Source organism: Taudactylus pleione, unplaced genomic scaffold, assembly GCF_031769625.1.
Source record: "Taudactylus pleione unplaced genomic scaffold, aTauple2 ptg000075l, whole genome shotgun sequence".
Classification (NCBI taxonomy): domain Eukaryota; kingdom Metazoa; phylum Chordata; class Amphibia; order Anura; family Myobatrachidae; genus Taudactylus; species Taudactylus pleione.
In genome coordinates, this window is record NW_028284477.1 from 927,682 (window position 1) to 944,737 (window position 17,056).

Sequence of the window (17,056 nt, forward strand, 5' to 3'; positions counted from 1 at the left end):
GTGGGTGTCTAAGTCTCCATGCGTCCAGTAGGCCCATCTCACGCACCATGTTCGCAAACCCAGTCCCCCGGTCTCCACCGTCCTGACGTGTGCCAACAAATCTGTCTAGTGACAAATTCATCACATTGTTAAAGTCACCGGCACATACTATTGGTAGTCCTGGGAACATAGCTATAAATTCAGCTGCCTTTTTAAGAATTTCGTGTGAATAAGGGGAGGCTTGTCACGCGGCCAGTCCCGGCAGCAGGCCCCAGAGAAGAAGGCTCCGGCGGCACCGGTAGCGTGGCTCAGCAACTCAGCCGTCAGCCCAGATGATCACCGTACCTTCCAACACCAGCCGGTTAGAATTTGGGTCCCGAGGTAAAGCAGGATATGTAAGGCGGATAGATGAGACCTGGAGAGCACTTCACCCTACGTGCTACTCCATGCGCTCCTAGGCCACGCCCCCCAAAAATGATAGGACTTTCACGATTTTGTTTTCACCAATTTGGAATTGAATACGGGGATACGCGGGGACGAGAACGATATGTTTTCAGCCCTGAAACCTGCAACGACGGCGAAAAGTCCGGCAACTGACTATTCGCTCCAAATTGAATATGGCCCTTTGTATGGTATACTGTAGTGATAGCCATGGGCAACATCTCCACTTCTAAAATTCTGTACTTTATTAAATAAACCCCTATGAGTGAGTGAGGGAATGCAAATTTAGAGCTAGCCAAGGAGAACGTGAGTGGTTTTTCAAAGTTAATATCTACCAAAAAACTAATAGAGCTCAAACCCTCCTTGGTTCACAATGTGATTGGAAATGGGGCTACACAGTGTTGAAAGTCTACAGCTTGCAGGGACAAAAACAAACATTGGTGACTATTCAACTTTCATTTGCTCCTAACTGCATGCCAGACAGTACAGATATATATCAAAAGGACATTAGCAAAAACATCAATGGGGATTTCTGCCTTATTCATGTGAAAAAGCATATCAAATCTGTAGCATGCAGGGAACTAGGCCTGATTCATTACGGATCGCAGCTGCGATTACGCGCGCAGTCCCATTGCAAAAATATGCCAATTATTGCAATTACAAGCCATTGCAGCCCAACATAAAGCCGCCCACTTCTCCTTACTCACATCCGTAATACTTTGCAAGTTTGCAAGAACATCGGTACCAACAAGCAACATCGGAGCCTCACGCACAGTTACACAAGGTCAGACTTTACCCAGAATTTGCTAACCCCGTCGTACGCATTGATTACTCAAGCTGTGTATGCCATCGCAGTGGCTATTTTATGCAAGCCCCTGTAACGGTGTTCAAACGGTCATGCACGCCTGCGTTTCTCCTACCACTTCCCCAACACCACCCTCAAATGCTCACTTCCTGTCAATCACTCTGCATGGTTTCTGCGATCGCAGTGCTATCACAATGGAGCCTTCACACCCTGCGATGCATACACATGACCTGTATGCAACAGTCGGCCATCTGCGATCCGTAATGAATCAGGCCCACTGTTGCTCCAGACAGGTATTCGCATTGACATCTTGGGGTATAATTTATTATAGGGTTTTTTTTAAAGCTGACGATTATTGGCCACATTGACCGGTGGATAACAAAGTGACAAGAGAAATAAATACTGGTTTAGCAATTATTTCTGTTACCGCTTTTAATCTGTTGGTCAAAGCCACCTATCATGGTGGTGGCTTTCACAATCTGCTCAATAGTAAATATGTAATTTGCAAGGTAACTAGAATAATTTGTGTATCTTTTTGTAATTTGTAATTATTTGATTTCTTACTATAATCTTCTGATCCAATACAATAGATAAAAAAACATGCTTATTTAATCAGTAAGAAAACATATATATGTATCTAAACAAAATTAATTTCAGTAAAGAGAAATAAAATAAGACTAGGTATTAAAATATAGAATAGATATAAAATAGGTTATCAACATGTGAGGAAAATGATGTAAGAGTCATTAATGCTCCAAGATTTACAGATAGAGCTCCAGTTGAATGGCATAGTGCCCATATTGGTCCATAATTAATTTTGGTAGGATGAGAAATTATTTAAACAAATAAAAGGGCCGACTATGGGCACAAAATCTGAGCCAAGTTATAACCTCCTCATAATGATCATAGACATAGGGGGAAATTACATGGCCAACATTGCCTGACCCACTGCCTGCCCACCACCGCGCAATAAAGTTTTTTCTTTTTTAATGAGACCCAGGTCGTGACATGACATCACACCGGGTCGTGGCAAGAGAGGATCCGTGTCCCATGCTCTTGGAGCAACAAGATGAAGGTGAGTGTGGGGGATGGCTGGGATTGAGATACAGAAGGGGGCCTGGCAGGAGAAACAGAAGTGGGGCAGGCAAGAGACACAGAAGTGAGGCTGGTTGGGGACACAGAAGGGGGGCTAGCTGGGGACACAGAAGGGGGGCTGGCTGGGGACACAAAAGGGGGGCTGGTTGGAGACAGAGGGGGGCTAGCTGTGGAGACATATGAGGGGAGCTAGCTGTGGACACAGAAGGGGGCTAGCAGGGGACACAGAAGGAGTCTGTCTGGGGACACCACACCCCATTTGAGTGGTCATGCCCCCTTTTTTTTGGAGCGTACTTCAACGGCACAGGCAAAAGTTCCCTTTTCACTATCAGGCACCCTGCCCCCTGCAACTCTAGTAATATAAACACTACCATTCAAAAGTTTAGGGTCACTTAGAAATTTCCTTATTTTTGATAGAAAAGCACTGTTATTTTTCAATGAAGATAACATTAAATTAATCTGAAATACACTTTATATAATGTTAAGTGGTAAAGGACTATACTATCTGCAAACATCTGGTTTTTAAAGGAATATCTACATAGGTGTATAGAGGCCTATTTCCAGCAACCATCACTCCAGTGTTCTAACGATACATTGTGTTTGCTAAGCGCGTTAGAAGACTAATGGATGATTAGAAACCCCTTGTGCAATTATGTTAGCACAGCTGAAAACAGGTTTGCTCGTTAGAGAAGCTATAAAACTGGCCTTCCTTTGAGCTAGTTGAGTATCTGGAGCATCACATTTGTGGGTTCGATTATACTCTCCAAATGGCCAGAAAAAGAGAACTTTCATGTGAAACTCGACAGTCTATTCTTGTTCTTAGAAATGAAGGCTATTCCATGCGAGAGATTGACAAGAAACTGAACATTTCCTACAACTGTGTGTACTACTCCCTTCAGAGAACAGCACAAACAAGCTCTAACCAGAGTAGAAAAAGAAGTGGGAGGCCCCGGTGCACAACTGTGCAAGAAGACAAGTACATTAGAGTCTCTAGTTTGAGAAGTAGACTCATCACAAGTCCTCAACTGCAGCTTCATTAAATGGTAAAGCAAAACGCCAGTGTCAACGTCTACAGTGAAGAGGCGACTCCAGAATGCTGGCGTTCTAGGCAGAGCGGCAAAGAAAAAGCCATATCTGAGACTGGCCATTAAAATGAAAAGATTAATATGGGCAGAAGAACACAGACATTGGACAGAGGAAGATTGTAAAAAAGTGTTATGGACAGACGAATCGAAGTTTGAGGTGTTTGTATCACAAAGAACATTTGTGAGACGCAGAACAAGTGAAAAGATGCTGGAAGAGTGCTTGACGCCATCTGTCAAGCATGGTGGAGCTAATGTGATGGTCTGGGGCTGCTTTGGTGCTGGTAAAGTGGGAGATTTGGACAAGGTAAAAGGGATTTTAAATAAGGAAGGCTATCACTCCATTTTGCAACGCCATGCCATACCCTGTGGTCAGCGCTTGATTGGAGCCAATTTCCTCCTCCAACAGGACAATGACCCAAAGCACATCTCCAAATTATGCAAAAACTATTTAGGGAAGAAGCAGGCAGCTCGTATTCTCTCTGTAATGGAGTGGCCAGTGCAGTCACCAGATCTCAACCCCATTGAGCTGTTGTGGGAGCAGCTTGACCGTATGGTACGCAAGAAGTGCCCATCAAGCCAATCCAACTTGTGGGAGGTGCTTCAGGAAGTGTGGGGTGAAATATCTTCAGATTACCTCAACAAATTAACAGCTAGAATGCCAAAAGTCTGCAATGCTGTAATTGCTGCACAAGGAGCATTCTTTGACGAAAGCAAAGTTTGAAGGGCAAAATTATTATTTCAAATAAAAATAATTATTTCTAACCTTGCCAATGTCTTGACTGTATGTTCTATTCATTTTGCAACTCATTTGATAAATAAGTTTTCATGTAAAACACGAAATTGTCTGGGTGACCCCAAACATTTTTACGGTAGTGTATATATATATATATATATATATATATAATATATATACACTGTGTATATATATATATATATATATATATATAAACAGTTTCGTTTCAGATGGCGGCACTCAATGCAATAAATAACATCCAATTCAACAATCTACCGACGTTTTAATGGTTATTCCAAGGTGCATTATGCACCTTGATAAAAATGTTGCAATAAACATTGAAACGTTGATAGATTGTTGCATTGGATGTTACTTATTGCATTAAGTGACGCCATCTGAAACTGTCTATATTAGTGAACCGTGTGGTTTGTGTATATATTTATATAGATTTTATTTCTCCAAGAAACAGTAACACAATATAAGATACAATGCTAAAGCTGGGACCACCCACTACCAGATCTCTAGTTTCGCCTATGCTCCTTCGAAATGTTCCTCTGGGAGCTATTCAATTCAACGTGATGTTTGGGCGGGCTAAAGGATTTCCTCTCACACCTTCCTGGGATGCGAGGAGAAATCTGGCAAAAGTGCCGGCTGCGCGGTTGTTTACCGGCACTTTACTCGGAGAATGCCGATTCTCGCGACTAAACACCCAGGCTAAGTCACGAGAACCGGCATTCTCAGACTTAACAGCGCGCTGAATTGAAAAGCTCCGCGAGCTCCCTACTGGGGCTATTCAGCATCGCATTGAATTGAAATGTCATTTTAAACATTATTATCATAAATGGGAATTTATAGTATTTTAGTTGTTTCTACTTTTTCCAATAACATGGGTTTACATAATTAACTGATGTTAAGAACTCCAGAGAATTAACTAGCAGAGATGCAAAAATGATCATATTTGGGGAATGACGTTACCTTGGAATATAAGTATTATAGATTTTGATGTTTGTGTATAATACGAGTTACCATCCGTTGCGTACCATATATTTGTAATACATCGCAAGATACAGTACCTGTCCTAATCATTAAAAAAAATGGGCTTTATCAAACCAACAAAATGGCGCCACTCTTTTTTCTATCCCGGCGATGCAAACTATGTTCCATACTGAGGTATGGTGGGAGCACTTTGAAGCATCCAGAGCTTCCGATGTCTTCGTGGTGTCACTTCCTATTTGGTAGGCGGCTATTTAGAACTGGGGAATGGAGACGAGGACTAGTAGTAGCCGCTTGGAGAGGTTTAAAGAGTGGAGGAGACGGGGGCGGAGGCGCGCGGACTGGATCACGCTGCGTGGCCGGTTACTGCCTGTGAAAGATGCAGCATCCGACGCCGGGGGTTCAGATACGGAGGACGATCCGGATCATCAGCCGTCGGAAGCGGAGTTCATGGACGCAGATGAGATCGAGGGCGGAGGCATGCAGGTCAACTCCTGTGCTCCCCAGAACACCAGAGGTAACCCGCCGCCTCCTCCAGCTGCTGTGCTGTCACTGGGAGTTGCTGATGTTATACCCAGGCTGCTACATTACCATGTGTGTCAGTAGAGTGAGAACTCCGCCTGACATCATCCCTACACCTGACAATACTTGGGAGTTTGTGCCTGTACTGTTGGTAGAGCCTGTGTAACATTTACAGAAAACACAAGTTTGATTTTCATTTAAGCTAGTTCCGTCATTTTAATTTTACAAAATTATTTTTATGCGGGTATCTTCATTAATGAAAAGTGTTGTTCTGCCATGCTGGTTGCTCTGTTCTCCATCTGTTCCTGTCCTGAGCTGCTTCTATGGTCTGACACTTATACATGCAGATGTGTCCTCTTGCATCTTTGCTGTGTACGTGGCAAATTGTGGCATGTCCGTGAGTGGATATGTGCACTGCATTCGCACCCGGTAGTCCATAGGATTGCATACCGTGATCGCAGTGCACTCCATAATGTAGAGTTTGCTGCTGCGGGTAATCGCATGGGGTGATGCGTGTGCACATTTGTAGCGCGATCGTCAAAGATGCAAGAGGACACATCTGTAGTTTACTTACTCCACCATCTTTTCCTGGCCATGAATGTGGCGCTACTACTAAAGGACAGGAGAGTGAGGGTGTAGCAGCAAGTGTGAAAGCGAAACAATCTCCATATGACAGCACTGGAACAGCAGGAGGAGCTGAAGGCAGAGCAGGCGGTGCCAAGGTGGGAACTGTTGTTGTCCAGAAGAGGAGGATGTGAGCTCAGGTAATAAGGCTTTTGCAAGGAACAGGTTAGAGCTGTAACATGCAGGATGAGTATGATGCATTTACAGCACTTTTTTATTAAACTTTTTTTATAATGCAGATAGTAATCTTAGTGCAACTACTCTACAATTAAATTGGAGGTCTTCTACAGGTTCATCTGTTTGTGTTGCAGCATTCCCAGGATTTGCACTTCTCTGAGCTGTTAAGTGGGGTATCACTACATTGATTTTTATCCCATTATTTGCAGGGGCTGGGTGAAAACCTGCAAGACTGAAGTTGTGTTAAAAAATTATAGTAGAATTTCCATTATTTTATGACAACTCAAAAAATGGTCCCGGAAAATATTGAGAAAGCAATGTCACATTGTAATTAGCAACAAGATGTCGTCAGGCATTGCTAAATTGAAAAGAGGTGAGGCTATATCACTTTAGCAGTACTATGCCTCACTTCAACCTCAGTAATAGTTCTGTGCGCATCACTGTCAGGTGTATACAGCCCACTTTCATGAGCAGAGCAGCATGAAACGGTACATACATTGCACTTAGGACAAATACTGGACAGCCCCCCAAAACGGGATACTACCTGCTGATGATATTTCAAGCTTGGTTCCTGTATGTCTGGTACCTGGGATATTGGGGGCTTGTTTGGAAAACAGATTAGTACTGTTCACCTCCTGAAAGACAGAGCCAGGATTTGAACACTCTAATACCCCTTTCACACTGCGATCAAGTAACCCGGGTTATTGCACATGAGCGCGCAGCAACCTGGGTTGCTGTGCAGTGTGAAAGGGACCAGTTGAAATAACCCGGGTCGAGCGATCCGGCATTTCAACTCTGGTAGCGAGCAGGGTTAAACATGAGTTCAACCCTGCTCGCAGTGCGGTGTGAACGGGTAACCTGGGTCAAGGCACAAACTGGGTCCCGTTAACTGCATAGGGAGAGCCGGCGCTTGGAGATGATCTCATCTTCAAGTGCCGGCTTAGCAGTGATGGCTGTGACGTAATCGACCCGGCATTAGTGCCGGGTCGGGCCGCCAGGCTGAAAGGGGTCTCAGGTGGGACGCTCCCGGGTGCGACCCGCCATTAGCGATGTGAAAGGGGTATAGCGACCGTCCCTCCACGCAGCACCATCCTTAATAATCTCCCCATTTAATGAATCTGCTTAATCCACCCCAACCAGCCCCAATATTACATTGACAGCTTTCAAGCTAACCCAAATAAGCGCAGACTTTAATTACCTGTCAGTGTTGCAGGATTAAACAAACATACTTCCAGTCTCTGCTCTGGCTTCAACTGTCTTATTAATACATTTAAATCTCTTCTCACTCCCCTCCCCCCCTCCCCGCTACACACCAAACCCACAAACCACAATTAGTGCATGCTTGTCAAAATTCTGGCTGCCCCCGCAGGGCGGGGGAAGCCAGGCCGGCACTGCAGACTGACCACCTTAGTGGTAGGGGAAGTGATGTGATAAAGGGGGTTTGTGGCCAGTCCAGGAGACTTGCCCTCTACTGTGTGGGAGAGTCTGATAAGTATGCATTAGTATCCAAGTTCTTTCTTCCTACCTTAAGGTCAAAGGGCCTGATTCAGAGATGTACGTTTATCCCTGATGTTTCCAGGTCTGTGCCTGCGCAGGACCACCCCCCGAAGCATCATTGACATGTTGCTGCGTTTGGGGGGCGGAGCGGGGGTGTGGCTGGTCACTGATCCCAGAAATGGGGGGGCTGTCGCCCCTGTTTTCTGGGATGGACGAGGCCAGGCTCTACAAACGCAGATTCCTGGTCTCTAATGTTACCAGCACCCGGTCAGGCTGCAGGAAGCTTCAGCTCCCGCAGCCTGAACAAAGGAGCGACTGTCAGTTGTGATGGTGATCCCAGCCTGCGATATCGGTCACTTGTGTGCGGCTCTGCGAATACATCCATCTCTGAAACAGGCATAAATGAATACTTTCAGACATGGAAAGATTTTTTTTTTTTTTCTTCCTCAGCCAGAAGCTTTTGGTACCTTATCTTCATTAAATCCCACAAAAGATGATGTACGGGGTAGATTTAGTAAAACTGCTAAAAATGAAAATTGGTGTTTTTGCCCATAGCTATCATTTCTCTATTGCATCCTAGAAAATGGTAGAACAGATTGCTTTCTCTCTCTCTCTGTCTCTCGTTTTGTTAAGCTCCCGGGATGAGTGCCCGCTGCTATTCAATTGCTCACACTGTCTAAACCCACTAAAGTTAGAGATACAGTTTACACATGACTAATGCTTGGGGCTTAGTCGTGGTAAATTGCATTTTCTGACAAGTGCCAGGTGCGATGCTGTTACCGCACAGCTTAAGTGGGTTTACACATTGCCCTAAGGTACCTGTTAGTGTGGATTTCTGCCCACCTCAGGATGGTGTGAGCAGAAATCCACTAATAGTGTGGGCATTGCTTTCAATCCAAACACTCACAATTTCCCTCTCCCCCTCCTCTGTGGGTTTTGCATAACCGCGTTCATTTTTGCCTCAAAATACTTGCATGCAATTGAATATATCCCTTTATATTTATTAAGTTATTTATATAGCGCACACATTTCACCTTGGTTCCTGCCTTAGCGAAGCTTACGGTCTATATTCCATACCACATTCACAGACACGCACATATACTAGGGTTAGTTTTTTGGCAGAATCCTGCATGTATTTATGTCATACATGCCTACTTTTGAAAACTAGTTTCAGGGAGATTATAGTCAGTCATAGTGTGCGCTGCGTGATGCGCTGTTGGGGGCGTGTGCCATGCTCCGCTCAAAGGAATGTCTAGCTTCATTAAGGTGTGCACTGCTGGAGGCGCATGTCTAGCACTGACTATAGGGGGTCTAATAACACCCATTGGGCATGTCTAGCACTATTTTAATGTCTGTGCCAGGCTGTGCTTTGCAGAGTATGATCCATAGGCTGCAGCGTTGACTCTGTTGCACTGTACAGCTGCAGGCCGGCAATCTATTAGGTAGCCCAATATCTACCACCAGCCCACAGAAGGGGTTAATGATTTTCCCCAGTCAGACAGACTGTTCATTGTTAACGTGGCATGAACTCTCCCACCGGACTCAAGATGGTGAGGCCTCCTGCCTGCCCACTAGTGTGGCTGGACGACAGACCATTAGAGGAGACGGACAGTGGCATATGGGATGTGGGTCCAACAAGAATACATCCAGCAAGCGCGGGGGGCACTGTGGACCATTAGGGAGTCCTGAGGGAACGTTTGAAGAGGGGACAGAGACCTACATTGAGGGTCTGGCCGCGGCTGCGCTGTCATCCGCGCAGTGTGTTCAAGGGCAGCAACAGAGCAGTGTGAGCCTGGGACCTCTGGAGTTTGAGTGACAGGAAGCGTCCAGTGAAGGAGGAGCTGGGGCGGTTCAGGGAAGACCAGCGCCGCCCATTCTTTGAACACCGTTGGAAGCAGGCAGCCTGGATGTGGCTGTGTGGGTGGATCAAGGCGGACCGGAGAATACGAGCGTCATCCTTCAGTGCAGATCACTCATTGCCAGTGGGAGGTTCGGAGGCAGGAGCGGAGGCGGATCTATGTGGACTTCTCTCAGGAGGTGGGCCGGCTAGTATTCAGACGGAATCCCTACGAGACAGTGGGGAATTTGGGGTTTTGTTTAACATTTCGGGGTAGCGGGAGTCTCCTGCAGGATTCGGGAGGGTAGGCAACTATGATTTTATGTGGATTGTGGGAGGAAACTGGAGAACCCAGAGGAAACTCACAGAAACAAAAGGAGAACATACAAATTACACTCAGATAGGACCTTGGTGGAAATCGAACCCAGGACCTCAGTGCTGCGAGGCAGTAATGCTAACCACCATGCCAGCTCTGCAGCCTTTTAAATAGTGACTTGCAAAAGTATTAATCTAAAATGTGAACAGATTTGTCTATATTACAAATGAGACACAGATTGTTTCAGACAGTGTTTTTATTGCGAATCAATAGGCTGTTAAAGTAAATTTTTAAGCTCCTGATTAATGTTTTTTTTTTTTTTTAAAGCTGCAGACAAATATCTATAAAAATTGAACTATTATGCTTGCAGGTGTATTCAATCCATGCAGACCACTACAGCAGTTGCCAGAACCACCTTTTGCTGCAATAATAGCTTTAAGGGGTCTATTCATGTAGATTTGCGTAAATGAATGGTTACTGTTCACTATATATCGCATCAGGTCGAAACGATATATAGCTTTAAGTAGCAATTCATGTATACTTGCCTTTCCGGCGATGCGATCCAGGGCTCCGGCAGTCCTGTCTTCAGTTGCGGTCCTCTCTGTGGAGATTGTAGGCGAAGGCAGGTCCTTCCTGTGCATGTGTCGGCGGCTGAGCTCAGGGGAGGCTGCTGGGTTATCAAGGGACAGAACCGAACAGGGGACTGGCAGAAGGCAGGAAAGTAAGCAATTTCCCTGTCCTTTTCGCCTACTCTGTTCACAGGCGCAGAACGGAAAGCTGATGCCATTTAGCCACTGGCAAAGTAATGAATAGACCCCTAAGTCTGTTGGGTTCAGTGTTTATCAGGTTTACACACTCTTTAGGAGTGATTGTTGCCCATTCTTCATTACAGATTTGCTCCATGTTGTTCAGGTTGGTTGGATGACGATTGTAGACATGAAATGTTCAATTAGTGCCACAAATTCTGAGTTGGATTGATTCCTGGGGCCAAATGTAATAGGGTGAGAGTTTATAAAATGTTAGAGTTTTTTTCTAGCGTTTTAAACTTGGCCAATGTAATAGAATCCGAGAACATGAGTTTGCTCTGTTGCTTTGTTTTTCAGACTAAAAAAACTCCCGATTTAAACTTTCATCCAGATGTTTTCCCATTTTGAAGATAAAACTCGACCAATGTGAGACTTTACTGCTAAACTCTCACATATTACATTTGGCTCCTGGACTTTGACTTGGCCATTGCAGAACCTTCACCTTTTTGTTGTTCCAATCATGTCAGTATTGCTTTTGTCTTTGTAGTTGGGATCATTATCCTGCTGAAATGTGAACTTTCTTCCAAGTTTTAGTTTTCTAGCAGACTGAAGCAGGTTGTCTTGCGTTATCTCCCTGTATTTTATCTATGTACTTTGCACCATTCATCAGGCCATAATTTTTTCCAAAATGTCCAGTCCCATTAAGGAAAAGCATCCCCACAACATGATGCTGCCTTCCCCATACTTCACTGTTGGTATGGTGTTTGCCAAGGATTTATACCTCAGAATTTCTATTATTATGTAGGATTCAAGTATTTTTGATTTAGCTGCAGTGTGCTGGAGGGCAAATCCCTTTTTTCTGTAGTTCAGTGTAAACCCCGCCCTTTACAAGCACCTATGGTATGTCATTAAGCTGATTGAGCAACTACCATATTTTTTGCTTGCAGTTTGGAGGCATGAAGGGAGTCAGCATTTAGGAGGTGCTGATCCTTATAGTACCATGTGTAGGTTTTTTGGGGTACCTCCAAGGTAAGTTAGCTCTCAGCTCATACATGTACTGTTATCATGCAGTATACCAATTTGTAATTATATGACCCAGAGTGAGTGCTACTATAATGTAGCAATAATTATTTTGGGGTGAGCGTTTGGGAGTGGGGCCCCTGGAGTTGTTCTGGCTGGACCTTTCTCATGGCATCACCACTTAATTCACATAGAATATTTTTTCACGTCTCTAATCGTTTGTATATTATTTATGTAATTTTAATTCTTTTACATTTCATTAACACTTATTAATATATCTTTACACATCTATCCTTTACACTTCCCTATAACCTTTTTTCCCCTTTTCGTGTGATGCTATGGGCAACATCTCCACTTCTAAAAACTCTCTCTTTAGTAAATTTACCTCTAATTGTTAGGTCAATGGCTTTCATCTATGGAGTTTCAGGTTTTGAATGCAAGCAGCATATTGTCTGGAACAATCTCAGTAAGTGTCATTTGTAATCTGTCTTTTTAAGTAGTAGAATACTTCTGCAGGACACTGTATATTTAACTTATGTTTGCATTATATGTTTAATGAAAGATATCACACCTGATTTCCCTATACACTCTCTGCCAGTATAGTTTCTGTTCTCTTTAACTCAGATTTCTACTTCATAGGGGGTCCACAGGGTTGACCTTTGGGTATATCTGGATCCATGGGCACCATGCAGTTAAAGCTTTGCTGCTCCTTGGATGCACTGTGTCCATCCTCCTCTATACCCCGCCCCCGAGCCACAGGCACCTCAGTTTTAGTTGGTGTCTGGCCAGAGTCGGGTTACCCTTAGCGCAGGGGGGCTGCTTTGTTTAATTTTATTTTTACACTCTTCAGAGCGGCAGCGTCGGACTGTCCATTGGACGTCCACGCTACCGCTCCTACACCCCGCCGGCGCTGCAACAGTACAGATCTGGGAATCGCAGCGGGACCACAGAGTCTGTATTAGCCGGACTCTGGAGGAATCCCTTGACTGCTGCCGCATCCCCGGGGAACAGGTAAGTTGCCGGTCACCGACCCGCGTGTACATGCAGTCTTCAGCCTCCGGTCTCTGGGGACGGACTGGAGGTGCTAGAGGTGGGCTCCCCCCCCCCCCCCCCATGGAGGCATACCCCACGGGTCCACTAGACCACCAGGGATTACAGCGGCAGCGAGAGCTGGCATTCCGGGGGTTAAATGCTAGCCAGGGGAGGCAGCCTTCCCTGTCTAGCGGCTCCTCCCCTTAGCTCAGCGTGCCTTTCTGCTCTGGTTTGGCGACGCTGAGCTGCATTCCTCCTGCAGCCACTCCTCCTCTGAGGTCTCCGGCGGCCATCTTCTCTACAGTGGCAGCGCAGATCTCGCAGGCAACGTGCGGACCGATCCCCCTATGTCCCTCTCCCCTGGTAAGACAGCGTACACAGCACTATAGCCCTCCCAGACACTGAATCTGGGCAGGTTGATTGTAGTGACAAGGTGCAGTGAGTATTATTTTGTGCATTGTATGTGACTTTTGCTAGTGCTGACGTCTGTGCTTTATTCTTTAATACTGTCAGTCTACACCTATCCCTTTCCTTCTCCTACAGCCCTGGCAAGTGTGTGTGGGAAGGGCTTTTCTGGGATCTCGCTTATATAAATTCATGTATTTGTGAGGTCGGTCACATAAAGTTGTGTGCTACACGGTGCCATATCTGTGTGCTTGTGTGCTGCATGCTTGTGAGTGCGCCAGGAGTAAAACACTGAGCTTCCCTGTTGTATAGATAGATAGATAAAATATATACACAAATAGATATCTATCATGCCTGATGAGGAAGTTGAGCGCTCTGCGGCTCCCACCCTGCTCTCCTGCAGACTGCAGGTGTAAATATGGAGGATTTATCACAGGATGGGCTGTGTGTGATGTCAGTTACCTGGTCCCTCTAACCCCCTAAATTCGGGACAGGATCCTCCGTGGGCGGTGTTTTCTCAGGTGCTGGCTTCCATCACGGACCGTCTGACGGTCCCAACTGCTCTCCCTCATAGGGGGTTACCCCAATCGCCCCCCCCCCCCCCTTCTCCGGGTATACCGCAGTTATTGCAGTCTCCCCCTGGGCCTCAGACTGTTAATCCATATACGGGGTTACCTATGTATATTCGGTCTCCGGTGACGCAGCAGTCCGTCATTCCCTTCCAGGGTCTCCCGCAGGTGGGTCAACCATCATGGGTGGATGTTCTCCAGTTCAGTCCAGAGTTTGGCGGCCTCATCTTCAGCCTTTCAAACTATGTTACGGAATGACAAGCCTCAGAAGGCATCTAAACGCCCTTTTATGTCATCCCAGTCTGCGCAACTAACAGACTCTGATGCGTCCTCGGATGAGGGGGAATTGCCTGAGGACTATGACTCTGATTCCCCTGTCCGGGAAGTGGAAACTAAATCTACCATTACTGTGCCGGCATTGGTGAGGGTGGTGCGGTCCATTCTTGATATAGAGGGTGAGGCACCGGCCCCTAAGTCCAAGTATCCAAATTTTAAGCAGGCAAAAGTGACTTCGGCTGTTTTTCCTATATCTGACCAGCTGACTGATCATATGGTGGAGGCCTGGCAGTCGCCTAGTAAGAGGTTTCTGCCGCAGAAACGTTTAGCATCTAGTTATCCGTTTGGAAACTCTGCCTGCAGTGGATTCTCATGTTACTCGCTTAATCAAGAGTGCTACCTTGCCTATACCTTCCATTTCATCCCTAAAGGATCCCACAGACAGGAAAGTGGAGACTTGTTTAAAATAAATGTATTCTCTCTCAAGGGCGGTGGCCCGTCCGTCCATGGCCATCTCTTGGGTGGCTAAAGCCATTGAGAGCTGGACCAATGTACTGGAAGATACTTTTCCTGAGGAAGCTCCGGAGGTTCAGAGAGCTTTAGTGGGACAGATGAGGGATGCCGCTTCCTATATTGGAGAAGCGTCTTTGGATGCCACTCTTCTGACTTCCAGAGTTTCGGCGGCAGCGGTCTCTGCTCGCTCGTCTTTTTGGCTCCATTCTTTCAGAGCGGATGCGGATTCCAAGAAGGGCCAGGAGGCCTTACCCTTTAATGGGGAGACTTTGTTCGTCCCTGACCTGGACAAAATTGTTGATACTCCGGCAAAGTCTAAGTCTGCGTTTCTGCCATCAGCAGCTGCACCTTCTAAGGCTAGGACCTCAGCCTTTCAGTCCATTTGTACTCGGGAAGTCCAAGGGTCAGTCCTTCCCGAGACAGTTGTCAACCAAGGCTGCCCCTAAACCAAAGAAGCAGGCCTAGAGCACTAGACGCCCTGCTTCCAAGCCAGAGGATAAGCCTTCAGCCTGATGGGATGGGCCTCTCTCTGGGGGATCCCAGAATGGGAGGCCAACTTCTTCAATTCGCCCAGTGCTGGTGCAATACCACCACGGATGCTTGGGTACAAGAAGTGGTCTCTCAGGAGTAAGCCCTTTTGTCACAGACCCCCCCCTCCCAACAGTTCTTCTGCACAAGTCTTTCTCAGGATAAGACCAAGGCCTTGCAGATTCAGGGAGCCATAGAGTCCTTGCTGAAAGCAGGGGTCATTGTTCCGCTTTCTAAACGAGGGACTGGTTACTACTCTTCTGTTTCTGGTTCCGAAACCCAATGGGTCTCATCGGCCTGTCCTCAACCTGAAGACTATGATCAAGTTCCTCAGAGTGCCCAAATTCAGGATGGAAACTTTGCATTTTATTATTCTGGCTATGGAACCGGGGGATTATATGGTCTCCCTGGACATCCAGGACTCCTACCTCCATGTTCCTATAGCACCTTCACACCAGCGGTATCTGAGGTTTGCTATATGCCAGCTTCACTTCCAGTTTCAGGCTCTGCCCTTTGGCCTTTCCACGGCTCCAAGGGTGTTCACCAAAATTATGGCTGTTGTTGGCTTCCCATCTGTGCAGCCAGGGTATACGGCTTCTGGTGTATCTGGATGACCTCCTATTGCTGGCAGGCTCTCCGTAGGTACTTCTACAACATCTGCACCTGACTATTGCTGGTCTGCAAGCACACGGGTGACAAATTGGAAAAAGTCCTCCCTGATTCCGTCACAGAGGATGGTTCATTTGGGAGTCCTTCTGGACTCTTGTCAGCAAAGGATCTTTCTGACTCCAGAAATGATTTCCACCCTACAACTACGAGTGAGCAGTTGTTGTCTGAAGAGTTCCAAGGTAGCTGTTCACTCGGCAATGAGGGTTCTGGGGTCCATGGTGTCGGCATTCGACATGGTGGAGTATGCCCAGTTTCATTCATTCCAGGCCCCTGCAGGGGCTGATTCTTTCCAAATGGAACGGGTTACCACACCGGATCAGGACTCAGATGCTGGTGTTGTCACCGGAGGTGCGCCTGTCGCTTGGTGGCTTCAGACGTCACATCTCACCAAGGGTCGCCCCTTGTGGATCCCGGACTGGGTTCTGCTTACGACAGATGCCAGTCTCCGGGGTTGGGGTGCAGTGACTGGTCCACTTTCACTTCAGGGCCGTTGGACGGCGGAAGAAGCTGTTCTTCCCATCAACATTCTGGAACTTCGGGCCGTGTAAAGGGCCTTTCAGTTTTCCGGTCACACTCTTCAAGGAATGGCCGTGCAAGTTCAGTCCGACAACGACACCACGGTGGCAGTCATCATTCTAGGAGTCCTCAATTGGGAAGCGGACTCCTAGAGTTATTTCAACTACTCGTGGACGAGTAGGGACTGCCGGAGGTGGACTTCATGGCCTCCCGTCACAATCACAAGATGCCCGTGTACGGGTCCAGGACAAGAGACGCTGGCGCAAGCGCTGTCAGTGAAATGGACATTTCAGCTGATGTATCTATTCACTCCGATATCCCTGCTGCCTCGGGTCCTCCGGAAATTCAAACAGGACGGCGGCATGCTTCTGCTGGTGGCTCCGGCTTGGTCCAGACGTCCTTGGTACTTCGATCTTCGGAGCCTCTCCATTGACGCTCCATTTCTTCTGCCTCAACGTTGGGACCTGTTGTCTCAGGGGCCCTGCCTTTACCCGGATCTGGGTCGTCTGTCTTTGATGGTGTGGCTCTTGAGACATCTGTCTTAAGGTCCCAGGGTTTTTCCAGCTCAGTCATCAGCACAATGCTACAGGCGCGCAAGCCTGCTTCCGCCAGGATTTACCAAAGAGTGTGGCATACTTATTTTCAATGGTGTGAGTCCAGAAACTACGATCCTCAGGC

General features: G+C 46.6%; 1 protein-coding gene across 1 annotated transcript in view; it reads left to right on the forward strand.

The window, feature by feature from the left end:
- The first annotated feature begins 5,318 nt into the window (after positions 1-5,318).
- The window catches only part of HELB (DNA helicase B), an 80,406-nt gene continuing 68,668 nt past the window's right edge, over positions 5,319-17,056 (forward strand). Inside the window, exon 1 of the mRNA XM_088467802.1 lies at positions 5,319-5,648. Within this exon, the coding sequence (XP_088323928.1) occupies positions 5,399-5,648 (250 nt within the window). The 5' untranslated portion in view covers positions 5,319-5,398. The remainder of the gene's footprint in view (positions 5,649-17,056) is intronic.